The 22,738-nt window shown below is 42.9% G+C and overlaps 1 protein-coding gene across 1 annotated transcript; it reads left to right on the top strand.

Moving 5' to 3' along the window:
* Positions 1–7,607: 7,607 nt before the first annotated feature.
* On the top strand, positions 7,608–18,034 carry LOC138364751 (serine-aspartate repeat-containing protein I-like). Its single transcript, XM_069324719.1, has 2 exons — positions 7,608–7,623; positions 16,689–18,034. Exons 1-2 carry the CDS (start codon positions 7,608–7,610, stop codon positions 18,032–18,034), a joined length of 1,362 nt encoding a protein of 453 aa, XP_069180820.1.
* The last annotated feature ends 4,704 nt before the right edge of the window (positions 18,035–22,738 follow it).

The raw sequence follows: 22,738 nt of genomic DNA, 5'->3' as shown, positions 1-22,738 counted from the left end.
GGGGTGAGAGCGGGAGGGTTGGGTGGTGTGGGGAGACCGGGAGTCTTAGGGGAGCATGGGGGGAGGAGAGGCTTGGGGAGATGGGGGAGAAGAGGGGCAGAAAAGGGGTAAGGGCTTGAGGGGCATGGGGCGAAAGGGAACGCTGAGGTGGGTAAGGAAGAGGGGAGGGTTTAGGGGAGTGGTGGAGAGAAGAAGGCTTAGGTGAAGTAGGGGTGAGTGGGGGGCTTAGGGGGATGGGGGAGAACGGAGGGCTTGGGGGTGGGAGAGACGGGAGAGCATGTGGGAGAAGGGAGGGCTTGGGGGATGGGGGAGAAGGGAGGTCCTGGGGAGAGGGGTGAGTGGGAGGGGGTTTGTGGGGGAGGGTGCCCTTGGTGGGTACTTAATGGGGGGCTGTCAGCGGATGGGGCAGGTAGGGTGTCTGTTGGATAGAATGTGGTGGTGGTGCTCCACTCCCAGTGGCTGTTGCACTGTTTGAGGAGGGTTCCCCACTCCCCTCTGGGATTGTAGGGTTTGGGGATGTGGTTCTCTGATTTCTTTCTCTCTCACTGTCCAACCTGTTGGGCTGGACGGTCAAGAGACAGTCTCGATGCGTGCAGGTCGGCGTTCAACCCCTGGCTATCCAAGAGGTTGGATACCATTCCTTTCCTCCCCGTCCCATCCCACATCCTTATCCTGACCCTTTCCAAGTGCTATATAGTCTTAATGGTTTGGCGCTTTCCCCCTAATAGTTCCATTCTATTCTCACTGTGCTCCTAATTCGTGTCTGCTGCCCGCCTTCTCTCTTTCCTTGTCATATCCCTCTGTAGGAATACTTTTTTTTAACTTCTGTACATTTGTTAGACCGCTCTTCCTTGCTAACAGTTACTCTTTCGTGTTCTCGCTCATGAATACCACCTTTATCATTCGGTCTCTGTCCTTGTTGTACTTTCCAAGCCTGACAACCTTTTCAACATTTTGGTCAGTTCCCTCCATCCTTACCTTTTTAAGGTTCTTGGTAACTATGTTTTTGTCCTTGTCTCTCTGCTCCTTTGGGCAGTCCCTGTTTGCTCCCTAATGCCTGCTACTACTACTGCTCTTCTTCTCTCTATCAGCCGGCTAGTACATCTAGCTGCTTCCTGAGAGAAAAAAACTTCCATGGCAACTTCCCTTACTACAGACCTAGCTTCAAGGTTCTTTTTAAGACACTCTGCAAATGAGGGTTGTATTGTAAGATTCCCCTCAACAGGAAAATTACCATCACCCAGCTGGATGGTTTGTGTCTGGTGCTGGGAAGGATTTTCTTTCAAACATTTTATTTCATCCTTCGCTGCCTTCAGCTCATCCTGCAGGTTGGATACTGTCTCATAACCTTCATAAACTTCAGTCTTTCCTTGAATTCCCTCCACATGTGTTCGATTGTATTCCTAAACCAAGATTCCTGTCCCTCCCCTTCCAACAAGCTTGTTCCTGCCGAGATTGTCGTCTTGCGTTTGTCACACCGAGTTCGTGTCCCTGCCATGTTTTCCCTATGAGAGAGAGAGAGAGAGAGAGAGAGAGAGAGAGAGAGAGAGAGAGAGAGAGAGAGAGAGAGAGAGAGAGAGAGAGAGAGAGAGAGAGAGAGAGAGAGGTGTGTACTCACCACCTAGTTGTACTCACCTAGTTGTGTTTGCGGGGGTTGAGCTCTGGCTCTTTGGTCCCGCCTCTCAACCGTCAATCAACAGGTGTACAGATTCGTGAGCCTATTGGGCTCTATCATATCTACACCTGAAACTGGTATGGAGTCAGCCTCCACCACATCACTTCCTAATGCATTCCATTTGTCAACCACTCCGACACTAAAAAAGTTCTTTCAAATGGCTCATTAGCTTTCTGTGGCTCATTTAGGCACTCAGTTTCCACCTGTGTCCCCGTATGCGTGTGCCCCTTGTGTTAAATAGCCTGTCTTTATCTACCCTATCAATTCCCAGTGTGTGAGTGTGTGTGCGTGTGTACTCACCAAATACAGGTGAGTACATGTCTAATTAGGTGTGTAATGTCTACACACCTAATGTGTGTGTGTGTGTGTGTGTGTGTGTGTGTGTGTGTGTGTGTGTGTGTGTGTACTCACCTAGTTGTGTTTGCGGGGGTTGAGCTCTGGCTCTTTGGTGTGTGTGTATGTGTGTGTATGTGTGTGTGTGTGTGTGTGTGTGTGTGTGTGTGTGTGTGTGTGTGTGTGTGTGTGTGTGTGTGTGTGTACTCACCTAATTGTACTTGAGGGGGTTGAGCTTTGGCTCTTTGGTCCCGCCTCTCAACTGTCAATCAACTGGTCCCGCCTCTCAACTGGTCTATCAACTGTGTGTGTGTGTGTGTATGGGGGGAGGTAGGAGAGAGGGAGGGGATGATGTGGGTTTGTGGGGCGAATTAGAGTTGTAGGGTTATGGGAGGGTGTGGGCCTTATGTTTGGAAGGCTGTGTGTGTACTGTTGGTGTTATGGTGGCAGGGGGCGGGGGAGAGCGGAAGGTGGGTGTCCTCGTGTAGGGCATAGAGTTTTTTTCACACTTGGGCGCCACAATCTAATACCCACGTGAGCCGAATATTTCCCTTGTGGTTCGTTTCCGTTTGTTAACTTATAACCAAGACTAACTATTAAAAAGCCATACAAAAAATTGTGTGTGTGTGTGTGTGTGTGTGTGTGTGTGTGTGTGTGTGTGTGTGTGTGTGTGTGTGTGTGTGTGTGTGTATGTGTGTGTGTGTGTGTGTGTGTGTATCACGAAGTACCTAACAAGTGATGAATTATGAGAAAATGTTTCATAAAGAAAGTTATAAATACATGAAGAAAGTGCTACGCTTAACATTTGTTGAAATCCACACACATCCACACAAACGTTCTAATTTTCCTTGAACCCCTAAATTCCCCTCCACCCCTCACCAGCACACAACCATCACCGCCTCCCCCGCCCCTCTCTGTCATTCTCCCCATCTAACCAAATCACATCCGTTCCGATTCCTTTGGCCGGTGAACATCGAACAGACGAGTTGACAGAGAGGAATTTTCGTCTTTATCAAAAAGAGAGATTGTCATGTTCAAGTCTGGAGTCTGAAACACATCAACACAAGTGGAAATCGTTCATTTATACTCGTTTTATGTTGTAGTTTATTTTGCGCAGTTTAAGGCCATTTATACTGTGCAACAAATTACTAATTTGAATAAACCCAATTTATTGTTGATCGTGAAATATACTACTAAATTACAAACTACCACTTGCTTTAATGAAGAGCACAAACAGACAAACACACACAATCTTTGCAACGATGTTTAATATCAACAAGAAAATAATAACATAACAATTATACTCTCACAGTAAAAACTCCAGGTGCAATTGAACACTTTTGAAAGTTTCTTAAAGAAATGGCTGCTTGACTTTAATGCTCGTAAATGCAAGATATTAATATACGAGATAGGGTCTCGTATATAGGGTATGCAAATATTAATGTCATTTTAAAATAAGTTAAACTTCAACAAATAATAAAATAAGTTAAACTCATCGGCATAGTCATAGGTGGCAAAGATTCGCCTTATCTTCACACTCCTCAAACTGGAAACTTCCAAGACATTGTGAAATGCCTTTGTTAAACAGCACTAAAATATTTAGCCATATGTGTGAAATACTTCCCACATAAAACACAACATGAAAATATTGAAACTCAAAAGAATTGTGCTTAGACCGGCCCCCTTGAGAAGAGGACTGAGATACAACGAAAAGCTGAGAGATCTAGAACTTATCACTCATAAAGAGTCAAGAAAACAAGGAAACATTGTTATGACATACAAAATTCTCCAAGGCATTAACGAAGTAGACAAGTAACAAAATGCAAGAAATTTAAATGTGATTTATATTTAATTAATTAAATGGGATTTCTGTGGATGTGAGAAATCACTTACTCTGTGTAATTACAGTGAGGAAGTGGAAATAGTACAAGAGAAGGAATAATTAAAAGTAATAGAATATGTAAAATTTGCAATAATCGATATAAAGAATACAAGACACGGCCCAGGAGCTGAAACTTTCCTTACAAGTACATATAGGTACTCAAGCATATACGCTAGTTTGAAAAGATATATAAAATTCTACACGGGTAATTATGACAAATTACGCGCTAGGAAGCTGCACTTACGACTAAATAAATAACAACAATAGCTTTAAAACCAGCTAAAAGTGTGGTTTTTATGACCTGTTGGCCTGTGTACAAGGAATTTGACTTTGCCTTTTTCTAAAGACATACATTCCTGGACGTAGTAACTTTCCAAATTGCAAATTGAGACTTCTCAATGAAAACTTGACTTACAACTTATCTCGAACATAAATCAGACGTCGAATAACTGTTTCTTATTGATCCCATTGATATAAATGCATTAAAATGTAATAAAGTGGCCTCTCCTCCTCCCTTCCCCCTTAAAAATAATGTAAGTTTTAATTTCTTCTAAGAAAACATTATGGTGTATATCCTAAAACACTAAAACTGGTGCATACCGCCAAATTCATTGTTTTGGTATATACACACGTAGCTAATTCTATTAAATTTAGAACCGTAGCGTATAACGCATATCTATTACTCGCATATAAAGGTGTTGTTGTTTATTTTTTATAATTTGACCGGGAGCTGCGTTTTATGATTAGCAATGACGCATCTGCAACCAATTGTTACCATGGAATTCAATCCATTGGAATTCTGAATATATTAAGCCATTGTATCATGATACGAACCCATGGATATATTGAATGCACACCCATACAATGTTGAATATACTCAACTATAGCACGTTGAACGTACCAAGCAATTTTATATTAAATATAATAAGCAAAGTATACTTTATCGCCTGTACTTACCCATTTTATAATGGATAAACAATCCCATGGTACACAGAATATACTAATCCAATGGTACGCTGATTACATTAAGCTACAGTATATTGAACACACTACGTAAGTGTAAACTTTCACTTCAGGAATACTATGTAACACTGCTTCTTGGAAATACTTATATCTTTGTTATGATACAAACCTATAGTTAAATACACACGAAATTTTTCGGTGTTTCTCCTATTACTTTGTCGCTTTTCGAACGCGGAAACTATTGTATTTTTTGTTTACTACTCACTCATAATCAATATCTCTATTCAATATGCGTATAATAAATAAATAAATATTATTGTCATTAAATATTACTAAACAGATATCAATGTTACTTAAAATAACTTGATTTATTTACAATCAGATTTATTTATTTTATATAGTCATCAAATATTAGCTTAATGTATGATGACTATGAATTTCCTTATAATGAGTCAGTAAATAAACTAACCCCAGTGCCTATATGAATATGTAATTAGTAACTATAAAGAGTATTTTTAAGTCTTCTTTTTTGATTTGCAAACATATTCACACAAAACTTCCATCATACATATACACACAAAAGCTCCATCATTGTAACCTCGACCTTTAAATCCCCTTGTAATACTAGGGAAGGGGGGGGGGGTCATGTGTATCCCACCAACCCACCCTCTCAACTTACAGTCTACAACTCACAATTCGTCAATTCACAATCCTCAACTCATGTTCCATCTTGTGACTCACGATGATAATGCCTCCAAACACACAGAAAAACCTCTATTCAACCCCCTCTTGTCTATCAGTCCTCCTCCCCCAGTGTCCCCCCCTAAGAGGAAAACAATGGAGGTTAATTTATCGAACTTTGTTAATTAACCACAATTAATGTGTTAAACGCCTGAGTTTCGGAGGGAGTTATCCTGCGAGGTGAGTACAGCATCCTTGGGCACTTAAGTCACCTAAGCTACAATTACACCACGCCTGAAAATGGTAAACAACTTTCACACCCGGGTTTGTTAAATCTTAATAAATGAACGTAGAATACAGGATGAAATAAGAACGTACCTCAAAGTTTGTTGCTTTCGGTCCTTCGATGACCTTTCGGACACTTTCCTGTAATGGTATGAAAGCACATTATTGTTATGATATAAAGAAATAATTTGAATACTTTTCCATCCTCATATAATACAAGTATAATATAATCATCACATTGGAATTCAAAGTGACACTTGAGGTTGAAGGAGCTCCATACCTTTTTTTTTGAAGGATGAAGGCACTGTAGCAGGTGGCTAACCAAACACTGCCACTCTACCCACGTATAGCAGTGGTGGCGTATCCTGTCCTGACTACGACGGAACAGACTACGCTTCTTCCATACTATTGACCACGATGCACTTTCACGGTTTTGACACAGCAAACACGAATCATTTTAGAACTCCACAAGAACACTTAACTAAACTTTTTTACTGGCCATACTAGTGGCAACACGCAAACTGTTCGTCAAGAATGGTTTGGTGTGGCGCTGTCAACCACGGAATGTTATTAAGGCCACTACAATAGTTCACACTGATACTCACTATAACCGAACACATACTGTTCTTATCCGGCACACAGTAGTTGATAGTGAACTTTTGTTTGTCATTGATATTTTACAAATTTTCGACCGCACACTTATCACGACGACTCAACCTTCACTGCCCACAGCTAACAACTGAATGATCTGCTCCACGAGTCATCCAACCTATCCTCAGACTGGGCTCGTCCAGACGGCGGTCAAACCAGAAGACACATTCATCAATTTGAATGCACTCCGCATTTAAAATCTGTTTTTTTCTTAAATTTAAGGTAATATTAACACATACTAGAATGTGTTGAATAGTTAGTTGTAACTTAGGTTGAGGGGAGGGTTAGGTTTAGAGACGTAGGATTCGAACAGAGGACGTCTGAACAGAGCACGTCATTACTTGTGAGTCGTGTGTAGCAGCCAGTCGTCGCATACGAAGATCCAAGCTCGTTAATCCTGCCGCCAAACCCGCTGTTTATGAATGAAAACTGTTTACACACGACTCACAACTGATGACGTTCAACACATCCGGAACAAGTGCTTCGCTCACGTCTTCTATTCGAACCACAATTCTATAAATGCTTCACCCACGTACTTCAAATACAAATAATCGCCAACAGAACCTAAGCACCTAACCTAACCTACGCCTAACTATACATAGATTTTTTTATAATATTATTAATTTATATATGAAAACAAACCAATTTTGAATACACAGTATGTTAAAATTGATGGCCCCGTCTGGGGAGGAGGCCGCTGCTTTAAAGAGCCTAGTGTGAAGACTGGTTGTCTGGGGAGGATAGCCGTAGCTTTAACCAGCCTAGCGTGCGGACGTGTTGTCTGGGGAGGACAGCCGCAGCTTTAACCAGCTTAGTGTGAGGACGGGTTGTCTGGGGAGGACGGCCGCAGTTTTAACCAGCCTAGTGAGAGGACGAGTTGTATATAGTGTTTTTCATTCATAACTAGCGGGTTTGGTGGCTGGGTTTATGACAATTTGACAATTGTTTATGAGGACGGATTGGATTCCTCATTCACCCAGCACCTTACGAAACATGTACATCTTTTGTCAGTCATTGCGGCTTTGTTGACATAATTACGAGATCCAAAGCACTTCGAGGTTGCTGATAACAATTTTAACTGTTGTTTGGGAAGTTTCCAAGCTCGTAAACGGTTAAATAAATGAAAACAAGGGCGCGATGACTGAAGAAAGATGTACAGGTTTCGTTAATAGCTGCTTAAATGCTTAGATGGATCCTGGCTCTGAACTGTGGAAATATAATGTTGAGGAGGTTTTCACTTTCGAGGCCAAAAAAGCATCAATAAAGAGCAAAATAGAGTATAGCTAGAGTGATAAATTATGCATTACTATACCGCGGGAGATTGCGTAATATACTTTCAACGTTTGCTAAAAATTACCGACTTAAATATTACCTACTTAAAACTACCTACTTATATAGATTATCTGTTAGATTAAGGACTTGCCGAAACGCAATGCGTGTTAGTGGCTTTGTCAGAATGTAAAAATACCAATATTATATACACTCCCAAACCCAATGTACCTTCTTGCATATATAAATAAAAAATACAACTAATGATAACTCTCCTAGAGTTATCATCAGTAAAGTAAAGTAAAGTCATATTGCCACTATATTTCATTATTGGTCCGCTATGTTTTCTGTGTCTCTGTGACTCTTCTCTGGAACAGAAATATCCGCTGACCTGACAATACCTTCCGAATCCCTGTCGCGAAATATGCAACTCCCTTTAACAAGCACGCGTATGAATGTTGGTCTAGACGACGCCACAGTGTTGTGTAAACCGAGGTGGCTGGACGGGTTTCAGAGTTTAAACACACACACACACAGTTTCAAGTGTATATATATAATAGAGCCCAATAGGCTCAGGAACCTGTACATTTGTTGATTGACAGTTGAGAGGCAGGACCAAAGAGCCAGAGCTCCACCCTCGCAAGCACAACTAGGTACGTACACACAAACACACACACACACACACACACACACACACACACACACACACACACACACACACACACACACACACATCATAACATCAGAACAGCGTTCAGGAACCTGTGTAAGGAATCATTCAGAATCTTGTACACCACATATGTAAGACCAATCCTGGAGTATGCGGCCCCAGCATGGAGCCCGTACCTTGTCAAGCACAAGACGAAGCTGGAAAAAGTCCAAAGGTATGCCACTAGACTAGTCCCAGAACTAAGAGGCATGAGTTACGAGGAAAGGCTGCGGGAAATGCACCTTACGACACTGGAAGACAGAAGAGTAAGGGGAGACATGATCACAACCTACAAAATCCTCAGAGGAATCGACCGGGTAAACAAGGATAAACTATTCAACACTGGTGGGACGCGAACAAGGGGACACAGGTGGAAACTGAGTACTCACATGAGCCACAGAGACGTTAGAAGGAACTTTTTCAATGTCAGAGTAGTTAACGGATGGAATACATTAGGCAGTGATGTGTTGGAGGCTGACTCCATACACAGTTTTAAATGTAGATATGATAGTGCCCAGTAGGCTCAGGAATCTGTACACCAGTTGATTGACAGTTGAGAGGCGGGACCAAAGAGCCAAAGCTCAACCCCCGCAAGCACAAATAGGTGAGTACAAATAGGTGAGTACACACACACACACACACAATAAATAATCCGTCCTTATAAACAAATGTCAAATTGTCGTAAACCCAGCCACCAAACCCGCTAGTTATGAATGAAAAACACTATATACAACTCGTCCTCTCTCTAGGCTGGTTAAAACTGCGGCCGTCCTCCCCAGACAAACCGTCCTTTCACTAGGCTGATTAAAGTTGCGGCCGTCCTCCCCAGACAACCCGTCCTCACACTAAGCTGGTTAAAGCTGCGGTCGTCCTCCCCAGACAACACGTCCTCACACTGCCTCAAAGAGAGGCAGAAAGAGAAACGAAAATGACATCGCAAGCAAGGCAAAGACTCAGCCTAAATTGTTGCATAGCCACATCAGGAGAAAAACAACAGTAAAGGAACAGGTTATGAAATTAAGGATAGGGGCAGAAGGATTCACTACAAATGACAAGGAAGTGTGTGAGGAGTTGAATAAGAAATTCCAGAAGGTCTTCACCTTAGAGCAAGGAGAAATTCCAGAGGTAAGAGAAGGAATAGCTAACCAAGAACCACTGGAAGACTTTGAGATTACCAGCGGGGAAGTAAGGAAATGTTTACTAGAGTTAGATGTGACAAAGGCTATAGGCCCAGATGGAATCTCCCCTTGGGTTCTAAAGGAAGGAGCAAGAGAACTGTGCCTGCCACTCTCCATATTGTATAACAAATCACTGGCAACAGGGAAACTGCCAGATATTTGGAAAGCAGCTACCGTAGTCCCGATATACAAGAAAGGGGATAGACAGGAGACACTGAACTACAGGCCAGTGTCCCTAACCTGCATACCATGCAAACTGATGGAAAAGATTGTGTGAAAAAAACTAGTGGAGCACCTGGAGCGAAGGAACTTTGTAACACAGCATCAACATGGGTTCAGGGATGGCAGGTCCTGCCTCACAGGGTTACTTGAATTCTACAACCAGGCAACAAAAATAAGGCAAAAAAGAGAAGGGTGGGCAGACTGCATATTTTTGTATTGTCAGAAAGCCTTTGATGCAGTGCCACACAAGAGGCTAGTGCGAAAGTTGAAGATGCAGGCTGGAGTGAAAGGGAAGGTACTCCGGTGGATAGAGGAGTACCTAAGCAACAGGAGACAACGAGTCTGTGTGAGGAGTGAGGTCTCAGATTGGCGAGACGTTACAAGTGGAGTCCCGCAGGGGTCAGTCCTTGGACCTATACTGTTTCTGGTATATGTAAATGATCTCCCAGAGGGTATAGATTCATTCCTTTCAATGTTTGCCGACGATGCAAAAATTATGAGGAGGATTGAAACAGAGGATGATAGTAGGAGGCTACAAGATGACCTAGATAGACTGAGTGAATGGTCCAACAAATGGCTGTTGAAGTTCAACCCGAGTAAATACAATGTAATGAAACTAGGCAGTGGAAACAGGAGGCCAGACACAGGGTACAGAATAGGAGATGAAGTACTTAATGAAACAGACAGAGAGAAAGATCTAGGAGTTGATAACACACCAAACCTGTCTCCTGAAGCCCACATAAAGAGAATAACGTCTGCGGCATATGCGAGGCTGGCTAACATCAGAACGGCGTTCAGGAACCTGTGTAAGGAATCATTCTGAATCTTGTACACCACATATGTAAGACTAATCCTGGAGTATGCAGCCCCAGCATGGAGCCCGTACCTTGTCAAGCACAAGACGAAGCTGGAAAAAGTCCAAAGGTATGCTACTAGACTAGTCCCAGAACTAAGAGGCATGAGTTATGAGGAAAAGCTGCGGGAAATGCACCTTACGACACTGGAAGAAAGAAGAGTAAGGGGGGACATGATCACAACCTACAAAATCCTCAGGGGAATCGACCGGGTAAACAAGGATGGACTATTCAACAATGGAGGGACGCGAACGAGGGGACACAGGTGGAAGCTGAGTTCCCAAATGAGCCACGGAGACATTAGAAAGAACTTTTTCAGTGTCAGAGTAGTTAGTAAATGGAATGCATTAGGAAATGATGTGGTGGAGGCTGACTCCATACACAGTTTAAAATGTAGATATGATTGAGCCCAATAGGCTCAGGAATCTGTACACCAGTTGATTGACGGTTGAGAGGCGGGACCAAAGAGCCAAAGCTCAACCCCCGCAAGCACAATTAGGTGAGTACAATTAGTTGAGTACACACACTGTGTCTCTGTGACTCTTCTCTAGCAGGAGTAACTGGTAGGGCGCTCCAGTTGATAAGGGAGTACCTAAGCAATAGGAAGCAGAGAGTTACAGTGAGGGGTGAGACCTCAGACTGGCGTGAAGTCACCAGTGGAGTCCCTCAGGGCTCTGTACTTGGACCTATCCTGTTTCTGATATACGTAAATGATCTCCCAGAGGGTATAGACTCATTCCTCTCAATGTTTGCTGACGACGCCAAAATTATGAGAACGATTAAGACAGAGGAGGACAGCTTGAGGCTTCAAGAAGACCTGGACAAGCTGCAGGAAAGGTCGAACAAATGGCTGTTAGAGTTTAATCCAAGCAAATGTAATGTAATGAAGATAGGGGTAGGAAGCAGGAGACCAGATACAAGGTATCATTTGGGAGATGAAATACTTCAAGAGTCAGAGAGAGAGAAAGACCTGGGGGTTGATATCACGCCAGACCTGTCCCCTGAAGCTCATATCAAGAGTATAACATCAGCAGCATATGCCAGGTTGGCTAACATAAGAATGGCCTTTAGAAACTTGTGTCAGGAATCTTTCAGAACATTATATACCACATATGTCAGACCAATCCTGGAGTATGCGGCTCCCGCATGGAGTCCATATCTAGTCATGCATAAGACTAAACTGGAAAAGGTTCAAAGGTTTGCCACCAGACGAGTACCCGAGCTGAGAGGTATGAGCTACGAGGAGAGACAACGGGAATTATACCTCACTTCGTTGGAAGACAGAAGAGTTAGGGGGAACATGATCATCACATTCAAGATTCTCAAGGGAATCGACAGTGTTGATAAAGACAGGATATTTAACACATGGGACACACGCACTAGGGGACACAGGTGGAAACTGAGTGCCCAAATGAGCCACAGAGATATTAGAAAGAACTTTTTTAGTGTCAGAGTGGTTGACAAATGGAATGCATTAGGAAGTGATGTGGTGGAGGCTGACTCCATACACAGTTTCAAGTGTAGATATGATAGAGCCCAATAGGCTCAGGAACCTGTACACCTGTTGATTGACGGTGTAGAGGCGGGACCAAAGAGCCAGAGCTCAACCCCTGCAAACACAACTAGGTGAATACAACTAGGTGAGTACACAGAGGAGAGGAGAGGAGAAGATGAACCAGCAATGCTTGATCTGATATTTACCCTACATGAGTGGGATATTAGGGAAGTCAAGATGGAAGCACCCTTGGGAATGAGTGATCACAGTGTATTGAACTTTGAGTACCTGGTAGAGCTAGGAACTCTCTCCTCCAAAAAAGAACTAGGAAACAAAAGGCTCTCATACCGAAAGGAAAATTATGAGGAGATGAGAAGCTTCCATAGGGAAATACCTTGGGACACAGACCTCAGAGCTAAGTCTGTACAAGATATAATGAACTATGTCACCCAAAAGTGTCAGGAGGCAGTAAGCAGGTACATCCCGGCTCAAAAGGAAAAATCCGAGAAGCAAAAGAAGAATCCATGGTATAATAGGGCATGTATGGAAGCGAAGAAACTGAACAAAAGGGCTTGGAGGAACTTCCGGAATAACAGAACACCAGAAAGCATAGAGAGATACCAGAGAACCTGGAATGAGTATGTCAGGGTGAGAAGAGAAGCAGAGAAAAATTATGAAAATGATATAGCAAACAAAGCCAAGACCGAACCAAAGCTACTCCACAGTCACATCAGAAGGAAAACAACAATGAAAGTACAGGTAGTGAAACTTAGAACAGGCGAGGACAGGTATACAGAGAATGATAAAGAGGTGTATGATGAACTCAACAAGAGGTTCCATGAGGTCTTCACAACAAAACAAGGTGAGGTCACTGTTGTTGGAGAAAGGGAAGTAAACCAGGAGGCCTTGGAGGGAGTTCTAAATTACGAGTGAGGAAGTCAAGAGACATCTGCTGGATCTGGATGTTAGAAAGGCTGTTGGTCCAGATGGGATCTCGCCATGGGTACTGAAAGAGTGTGCAGAGGCACTTTGCTTGACACTCTCCATAGTGTATAGTAGGTCACTGGAGATGGGAGACCTACCAGAAATATGGAAGACGGCGAATGTGGTCCCAATATACAAAAAGAGCGACAGGCAAAGAGGCACTGAACTACAGGCCAGTGTCCTTGACTTCTTTATCATGCAAGGTGATGGAGAAGATCGTGAGAAAAAAACTGGTAGCACATCTGGAGAGAAGGGACTTCGTGACAAATCGACAACATGGGTTCAGGGAGGGTAAATCTTGCCTGACTACGACCAGGTGACAAAGATTAAGCAAGAAAGAGAGGGCTGGGCGGACTGCATTTTCTTGGATTGTCGGAAAGCCTTTGACACATTACCGCATAAGAGGCTGGTACATAAGCTGGAGAGACAGGCAGGTGTAGCTGGTAAGGTGCTCCAGTGGATAAGGGAGTACCTAACCAATAGGAAGCAGAGAGTTACGGTGAGGGGTGAGTCCTTCAATTGGCGTGAAGTCACCACTGTAGTCCTCAGGGCTCTGTACTCGGTCCTATCTTGTTTCTGATATATGTAAATGATCTCCCGGAGAGTATACATTCGTTTCTCTCAATGTTTGCGAATGATGCCAAAATTATGAGAAGGATTAAGACAGAAGAGGACTGTTTGAGGCTTCAAGAAGACCTAGACAAGCTGAAGGATTGGTCGAACAAATGGTTGTTAGAGTTTAACCCAACCAAATGTAATGTAATGAAGATAGGTGTAGGGAGCAGGAGGCCAGATACTAGGTATCATCTGGGAGAGGAAATTCTTCAGGAGTCAGAGAAAGAAAAAGACTTGGGGGTTGATATCACGACAGATCTGTCTCCTGCAGCCCATATCAAGAGGATAACATCAGCAGCATATGCCAGGCTGGCCAACATACGAACGGCATTCAGAAACATATGTAAAGAATCATTCAGAACTTTGTATACCACATATGTCAGGCCAATCCTGGAGTATGCAGCCCCAGCATGTAGTCCATATCTAGTCAAGGATAAGACTAAACTGGAAAAGGTTCAAAGGTTTGCCACGAGACTAGTACCTGAGCTGAGAGGTATGAGCTACGAGGAGAGACTACGGGAATTAAACCTCACTTCGTTGGAAGACAGAAGAGTTAGGGGGGACATGATCACCACATTCATGATTCTGAAGGGAATTGATAGGGTAGATAAAGACAGGCTATTTAGCACAAGGGGCACACGCACAAGGGGACACAGGTGGAAACTGAGTGCCCAAATGAGCCACAGAGATATTAGAAAAACTTTTTTAGTGTCAGAGTGGTTGACAAATGGAATGCATTAGGAAGTGATGTGGTGGAGGCTGACTCCATTCACAGTTTCAAGTGTAGATATGACAGAACCGAATAGGCTCAATAATCTGTACACCTGTTGATTGATGGTTGAGAGGCGGGACCAAAGAGCCAGAGCTCAATCCCCGCAAACACAACTAGGTGAGTACTAGGTGAGTGCAAACACACACACACATACAGGACGTAAAAGTAATCATCTCCTTGCCGTGGTAATGCAACAAAACAACGAGGAACACTAATAATCCATCCTCACTCCCCCCGAGGGAGAAGTGAGGATGGATTATATGACCCAGTTCTGTGTGAGTGTGAGTCGCCTGTGGGCGGGCCCTGTGCTCTCAGGTACTTTGTTATCTTTACAATCCCAGAAATAAGTTAAAGTTAGAGGTGAGCCTTTTGTGTCGAAAACCCTGTGGTTTAATGTAAACATACCGCTTGTGTGTTCTCTTTTTATAGTAATGTTACCGAGTTTTCATATACATATTGAACATTGTTCTGACAATAATTAAATGAATTTTATATCATATTATGTTTCATTGGGAAAATGATGGGTATAATTATCGCATATCAACCAATGCGGATATGCACCACATGCATTACCACCACCAATACCACCACCACCACCACTACTACCACTACCACCACCACCACCACCACCACCACCACCACCACCACCACCACCACCACCACCACTACTACCACTACCACCACCACCACCACCACCACCACCACCACTAATACCACCACCACCTCCACCACCACCACCACCACCACCACCACCACCACCACCACTAATACCACTACCACCACCACCACCACCACTAATACCACCACCACCACCACCACTATCAGTGGTGAATTGACAAGATTTGAAACAGATGAAAATTTCACACTGATTCCAAACAAAACTAGGTAGCATGGGTGAAAGCTTGAACCTCACATCCGCAAGCATAAATATTTCAGTATACCAAGCCTTCAGCTTGCCGTACCAAGCAGGTGTCTTATATTCGTCAATGGAACACAAAACATGAACTCGTTCACTTTCATTGCAAAACTCGCCAAGAAAAGGCTTTAATCAATAGAAAACAAATCTCACGGCCAATAAGAAGCACCACACGATACTTTTTAACTTTAAAGAATCTTAAATAAAATAACAAAACACATTGTTCTAAACTCCAGGAACACTGTACAAGTTATAACTCAGCCCCAAACGCGCTCAGAAACCAAATTGTTGGAACCATAAGGCTGAATCCTAGACGTGGATTTGGAATGTTGATTGAAGCACAATCGTCCACTGATTGTTAACGGACATGTCGTGGTCTGTCCCCCCAGCTCCCACAATCCTCCCCAAATAAGGGAGGAATTGTTAGTCGGTTATTAAGGTGAGATACCATTATTTAGTGAGTCACTGTGATGTGGGCTTACAACCCGTTCTCACACTTGCTTATAGTCAATATCTTGCTTATGAAAAAGTGTATATGTGATATACTAATTTATTGTGAATATTTGAGTTTACCTTGAAAAGGAGAATAGAAAACAACAACCTAACCTAACCTTCTCAGTATGTTAAGATATTACAATTAGTACTGAACCTATACTTATATTGATATTACAGTTTTATAAAAATAATAAAACAAAACTAAAATACTTAAATAAATTATAAAGTAACTCAGGATATTGCCAAATTTTGTATGAATTCTCTACTATTTAATAAAACTGAGAGAAAAAGTTAGTGCCTTAAAAAAAAGACGTGGAATATATCACATATATACTTATTTATAAGCAAAATAGTGACTATAGGCAATAAGTCATATATGTGCTGTCTTGTGCGAGAGCAGGTTGCAGCGTAGCCTGGCCTCGGGCTGGGCTTGGGGAGTAGAAAAACTCCCAGAACCCCATCCTGGTACTGCCTGCCTCCCAGCTACCTCACAGATTATGAGGAAGCAGCCAGCCTCCCTACTCCACCAGCTTGTGCGGAAGAGGACAGCCTCCCTTCTCCAACAGCTTGTGAGGAAGCAGCCAGCCTCCCTTCTCCAACAGCTTGTGAGGAAGCAGCCAGCCTTCCTACTCCAACAGCTTGTGAGGAAGCAGCCAGCCTTCCTACTCCAACAGCTTGTGAGGAGCAGCCAGCCTTCCTACTCCAACAGCTTGTGAGGAAGAAGCCAGCCTCCCTACTCCAACAGCTTGTGAGGAAGCAGCCAGCCATCCTACTCCAACAGCTTGTGAGGAAGCAGCCAGCCTTCCTACTCCAACAGCTTGTGAGGAAGCAGCCAGCCTTCCTACTCCAACAGCTTGTGAGGAAGGAGCCAGCCTCCCTACTCCAACAGCTTGTGAGGAAGCAGCCAGCCATCCTACTCCAACAGCTTGTGAGGAAGCAGCCAGCCTTCCTACTCCAACAGCTTGTGAGGAAGGAGCCAGCCTCCCTACTCCAACAGCTTGTGAGGAAGCAGCCAGCCATCCTACTCCAACAGCTTGTGAGGAAGCAGCCAGCCTTCCTACTCCAACAGCTTGTGAGGAAGGAGCCAGCCTCCCTACTCCAACAGCTTGTGAGGAAGCAGCCAGCCTTCCTACTCCAACAGCTTGTGAGGAAGCAGCCAGCCTTCCTATTCCAACAGCTTGTGAGGAAGCAGCCAGCCTTCCTACTCCAACAGCTTGTGAGGAAGCAGCCAGCCTCTCTACTCCAACAGCTTGTGAGGAAGCAGCCAGCCTTCCTACTCCAACAGCTTGTGAGGAAGCAGCCAGCATTCCTACTCCAACAGCTTGTGAGGAAGCAGCCAGCCTTCCTACTCCAACAGCTTGTGAGGAAGCAGCCAGCCTCCCTACTCCACCAGCTTGTGAGGAAGCAGCCAGCCTTCCTACTCCAACAGCTTGTGAGGAAGCAGCCAGCCTCTCTACTCCAACAGCTTGTGAGGAAGCAGCCAGCCTTCCTACTCCAACAGCTTGTGAGGAAGCAGCCAGCCTTCCTACTCCAACAGCTTGTGAGGAAGCAGCCAGCCTTCCTACTCCAACAGCTTGTGAGGAAGCAGCCAGCCTTCCTACTCCACCAGCTTGTGAGGAAGCAGCCAGCCTCCCTACTCCACCAGCTTGTGAGGAAGCAGCCAGCCTTCCTACTCCAACAGCTTGTGAGGAAGCAGCCAGCCTTCCTACTCCAACAGCTTGTGAGGAAGCAGCCAGCCTCCCTACTCCACCAGCTTGTGAGGCAGCAGCCAGCCTTCCTACTCCAACAGCTTGTGAGGAAGCAGCCAGCCTTCCTACTCCAACAGCTTGTGAGGAAGCAGCCAGCCTTCCTACTCCAACAGCTTGTGAGGAAGCAGCCAGCCTCTCTACTCCAACAGCTTGTGAGGAAGCAGCCAGCCTTCCTACTCCACCAGCTTGTGAGGAAGCAGCCAGCCTCCCTACTCCAACAGCTTGTGAGGAAGCAGCCTGCCTACACTTCACATACGATACTTTACAAACTTTCATGTTATTTAAGAGTTCTCAGGAAATTGCCTGACTGGTTAATTAAGACATATTACCCAATTAACCTCTATATTGCGCGGGATTTTAATACTTATCTCTCACGCTTGACACCACCTTAGTGACTGGACTAGACTGTAATGTTCCTCATTATAGTTTGGCAATTTTAGTGCCTGCATTTAGTTAAAGTGAACTAGGCATTATTGGCCTGCATTTAGCTAATGTGAACTAGACTTTATTAGCATGCTTGTAACTAATGTGAACCAGGCTATATTAGCCTGCATGTAACTACAGTGAGCCAAGCTTTACTGGCTTACATATAATCCCGTTGAAAGAGACTCTCCAAGGATTCCAGCAACAACATATTTTTTTCCATTTTTATTGTTCAATAAAACACGCATTAATGTAAGTGTGTTTACCAGGATTTATTATTGAAACTAGCAGTACCCGGCCACGCATTGCTGTGGCCGAACATCGCAAGCGTGCATGTTGATGACCTACAGCACCCTTGTGGGAAAAACCTGCTGGGATTGATATAAGAGGAGACTACCAGGGACTTGTACTGAACTAAATTAAAAATTTACTGTCTGCAAATTAATTCAACTAAAATCTCTAGCTAGGGTTGTAAATCCTAGATCCTCTTTTCCTAATGACAGATTGTGGGCTGTAAGGGACAGGTGGGGTGAATGACTATGTTGATAGAAGTTCCAATCCACCTGTAGACAGGGATCTCACATCAGCTTGTATTTTATACAAGGATAAGATTTAATAAATTCAGTTGTCTGACTGAACACTGGCTCTGTTTAAATCAGGGATTTAAACATACATAGTCTAACCTAGCACCATAACTTACAGCCAATAGATTCTTATACTATAAACAACAAATTAAATTGTAAAAGTATAATAAATGACCTTAAATGTAGTCTTAATACTATTAAGTAAGTACTAGAAATTATATTCAATTAAATGAACTTATATGATAACTTAAAAATTAACTAAGCAAGCAATTGATAACTTAATTTATATATTCAAATATATATGCAGACATATTCAATTTATACAGTTAGCTTGACTGAATCTCTTCCAACACTGTGGACACTTGTGAGGTTTTTACTTATTGAGGCTGAATTCTTTTCTGACAGAATGGACACTCATGAGGTTCAGTGCTTGGATAAGATTCACAGCTACACTACAATTTTAATAAACTTACTGATATGTGAGGCTTAGCCTCGCTTTTTAACCAACAGACAGATTTATAGGATATTAAAGCTACACAAGCATACAATTGGCCAATCATATACCAAATAACCTTCAATATACTTCTCTGCCAGTCGGGGTGCCTGTCTGACAAGTTTGCCAGACTGATTAACTCTCTTGTCGAGTTTAGGCACGATATTTTGCTACAGCGTTGCTGTATGATGATCTGGTAGCGTTGCTACTTGGATTTTTCTTTAACTGCGTTGCAGAAGAATGATATTTGATAAAGAATAGGAATGAAGGTGGTGGAAACCGCGTCACTGTGATCTCCACTACACTCTTAATTTTATAAATGTTCTAGGATTTTCCTTGTAGATATTGTCCAGGTACTCCCCCAGTTCTAGAGAGTATTCACTGGCGATAAAAAATATTAGATAAGGTGTCCTTGAGCTGGTAATGTTCGCTAAGGATCAGTCACTTGTTCACTCATTTGTAAACAAACGCGGAGTGCCTCGGGCTTTGTTGGTGGGCGCTTCACTCCCCCCATCGCCCTGCCATGCTCTCTGTGCACGGTAGCCTTCTATGAATATTGATTGATTATTTTTACAGTCTAGACTTATGATTAAGATAAGATGTGATTATAATATAATTAGATATAGGATATAAAGATTATAAGTAGTATTTATAAGTACCACTGATTCTTATTAAGGATTCGATATTATCCCTACCGGATGTTGAATAAATGTTCCAATAGTTTTTTAATTAACAAATCCTTCTAGAAGCTTCTGGATCCTTGAGAAATCATGTACAAAGTCACGTAGGCATCAAAAGGGCCCCTGTTGCGTACGTGTTCATGGTGCCATTGTCATCCAGGATCAAGCTATATAATGAATCTTTAATGATTCTAATATAATTTTGATACGATTTAGATATGATTTTGATATGATTTAGATATGATATAGAAATTATACATTTCTTAGATGATTATTAGATATGGTGGGTAAAAATTTCCCACATCTTCCGGAGGGAGAGAACTGGCACAGAGTCCAATACTTAGGACAATAGTAACCATATGTTTTTATTTACTCTCCATTGGATTGATAATACAAGTGCAAATTTTGCTTGCACTTTTGTGCTGCTGTCCGTTGTGGACGATTGTGTCTATTAGGAGTCTGTGGGTCTTGTGGAGTTAGAGTGTCTTGAGGTCTCTCAGGATCTAACTGCAGCTGGCTCACTGATTCCATGTGGATGAGTTTGTCCAATGTCTTCAGAGAAGTTGTTCCTTTAGACAGGATTTTGACTATTCTCAAAATCCCCTGACTATCTGGATGGACTGAGACAACTTTACCTAATGGCCAGTCAGCCCTAGGGCCATCACTGTCTACCAAGACAATATCGCCAGGTTGGAGATTAGATATATTATGTGGGACATTGGCCCCATAGTGATGTTCTCGTAGAGATGTAAGATATTCTTTTGTCCAAACATCATTCCATTTTTGGATTATGCTGGACAGATGCTTATACCCCTGAACCAACTCGCTCTGACCCACATATGAGGGATCTCTGATCTCATCATCCACTAGAGATGGTACTGGAGTCAGAAGTCTTCCATACATTAGGTGGGCAGGACTTAATGGCTCATGTTGAGTAGGATCCTCAGACAAGTAAGTCAACGGCCGGTTATTCACCCTTGATTCTATTTCCGTGATTACTGTCTGGAGTTCTTGAAGATTGATTTTCTGACGGTGTAGAGATTTTCTCAAGGATCTTTTTACAGTTCCTATTAACCGTTCATAAAATCCTCCGTGCCATGGGGCTCTCGGAGGGATAAATTTCCATCTGCAATGACGCTGTTCCAGTGTGGAAGTAACTGCAGGATGGGAACAGATTTCCCGTAGACATGCTTCTCCAGCTACCAAGTTTGCTCCGTTATCTGAAATCATCAGCTTAGGGCATGATCGGCGTGCTGCGAATCTGCGGAAAGCTTGAATAAATGATTGAGCAGTCATATCGGGTGTTACCTCTAGATGTACTGCCCTGGTGGTAGCACAGGTGAACAGACAGATGTATGCCTTGATAGGTTGCTTATCTGCAGTCCCCGTTAGATATATTGCTCCTGTATTATCTACTCCTGTCGTTTCGAAAGGTTGTAGATGGACCACTCGTTCCTTTGGCAGGGGTGGTGGCCCTGGATAAGAGCAAGTTCTTGCATCGTACCTTCGGCATATCATGCAATTCTTCAAGATTGATTTGACTGACTGTCTTCCCTGAGGAATCCAGTACTGTTGTCTGATTTGTGTGAGTGTGTCTAACACTCCTCCATGTTTGATGATTTGTTGATGTGTATGCAACACAATCAACCTTGTGATCCAATGATTTTTTGGTAAAAGCCATGGATGCACGGTATCTAGATTGATATCTGCGTGTTTAAGTCTCCCTCCACAACGCAGAATGTTGTGATTTTCTTGGTCTATCCACAGACCGAGATTGTGTTTTAACTTATGCGGAAGATTTTCATAGTTATTCCCATAAGTTTCTCTCTGGGCTTGTCTTACCCAATAGATAAGTGCATCAGGAAAAGTGTATTTTATACCTTTTTTCCTGAGATAATGAAACACGTTCTGTGTTACATTGATTAATTTGATGAGCGAGGAGTAACGAGTACAATCCAAGACTGATATTTGAGCTTGCTGCCTGGTGGTAGTTATGGTTTGTGTCGTAATGACGTGTGGCTTTTGTTCAGGCCAACTACCATTCACTAACCATCGAGGCCCATGAAACCAAATATCTGCCTTTGCAAACTGTTTAAATGTCATACCTCTTGATAAGAGATCAGCTGGATTATCCTTTGTTGGTACATGCAACAATTGAAAGCCTGCGGAAATTTCTTTAATTTCCGAGACGCGATTTTTTACATATGGAGTTGGACAGTTGTCGTTTCGTACCCATTGTAAGACAGCTTCATTGTCAGACCATATAATGACATCTTTGATGTTCATGGTAGACAAGACTTGTTTGATATGTACTGCTAAGCGTGTTCCAGTTAGCAGTGCTGTTAGTTCCATCTGAGGCAAAGTCCTCTTTTTTAATGGAGCGACTCTGGCCTTAGAGGTGATAAGATATGATTGATTAGAAGTCACTAAGTAAGCACAAGCTCCAAAAGCTTTGGCTGACGAGTCTGCGAATACATGTAGTGATACTTCTTCATTTTCCTCGACTATGTGTCTTGGAAAGATTATCTTTTCAACTAAAGTTTGTTCTTGAGCTACTTCCATCCAAGCTTTTTGTAACTGGATTGGTAGTGGATCATCCCAACCAACCTTAGCTTTCCATGCTTGTTGCACCAATAAACGCCACTTGATAGTCAAAGGATTTAGTAGACCAAGTGGGTCGAATACTTTGCTAACTTGTGAAAGCAAATCCCTTTTTGTAGTGATGTTGTAATTTACTGGCACAGATTTGATCGATATTGTGTCCGAGATTAAATCCCAATCCATACCTAACACCTTTTGTGATTCTGGTACATGATATTCAGGGTAATCTC

Source organism: Procambarus clarkii, chromosome 14, assembly GCF_040958095.1.
Source record: "Procambarus clarkii isolate CNS0578487 chromosome 14, FALCON_Pclarkii_2.0, whole genome shotgun sequence".
Taxonomy (NCBI): Eukaryota; Metazoa; Arthropoda; class Malacostraca; order Decapoda; family Cambaridae; genus Procambarus; species Procambarus clarkii.
The sequence above is the reverse complement of the archived record's forward strand: the minus strand, read 5'-3'. Positions and strand labels throughout refer to the sequence as shown.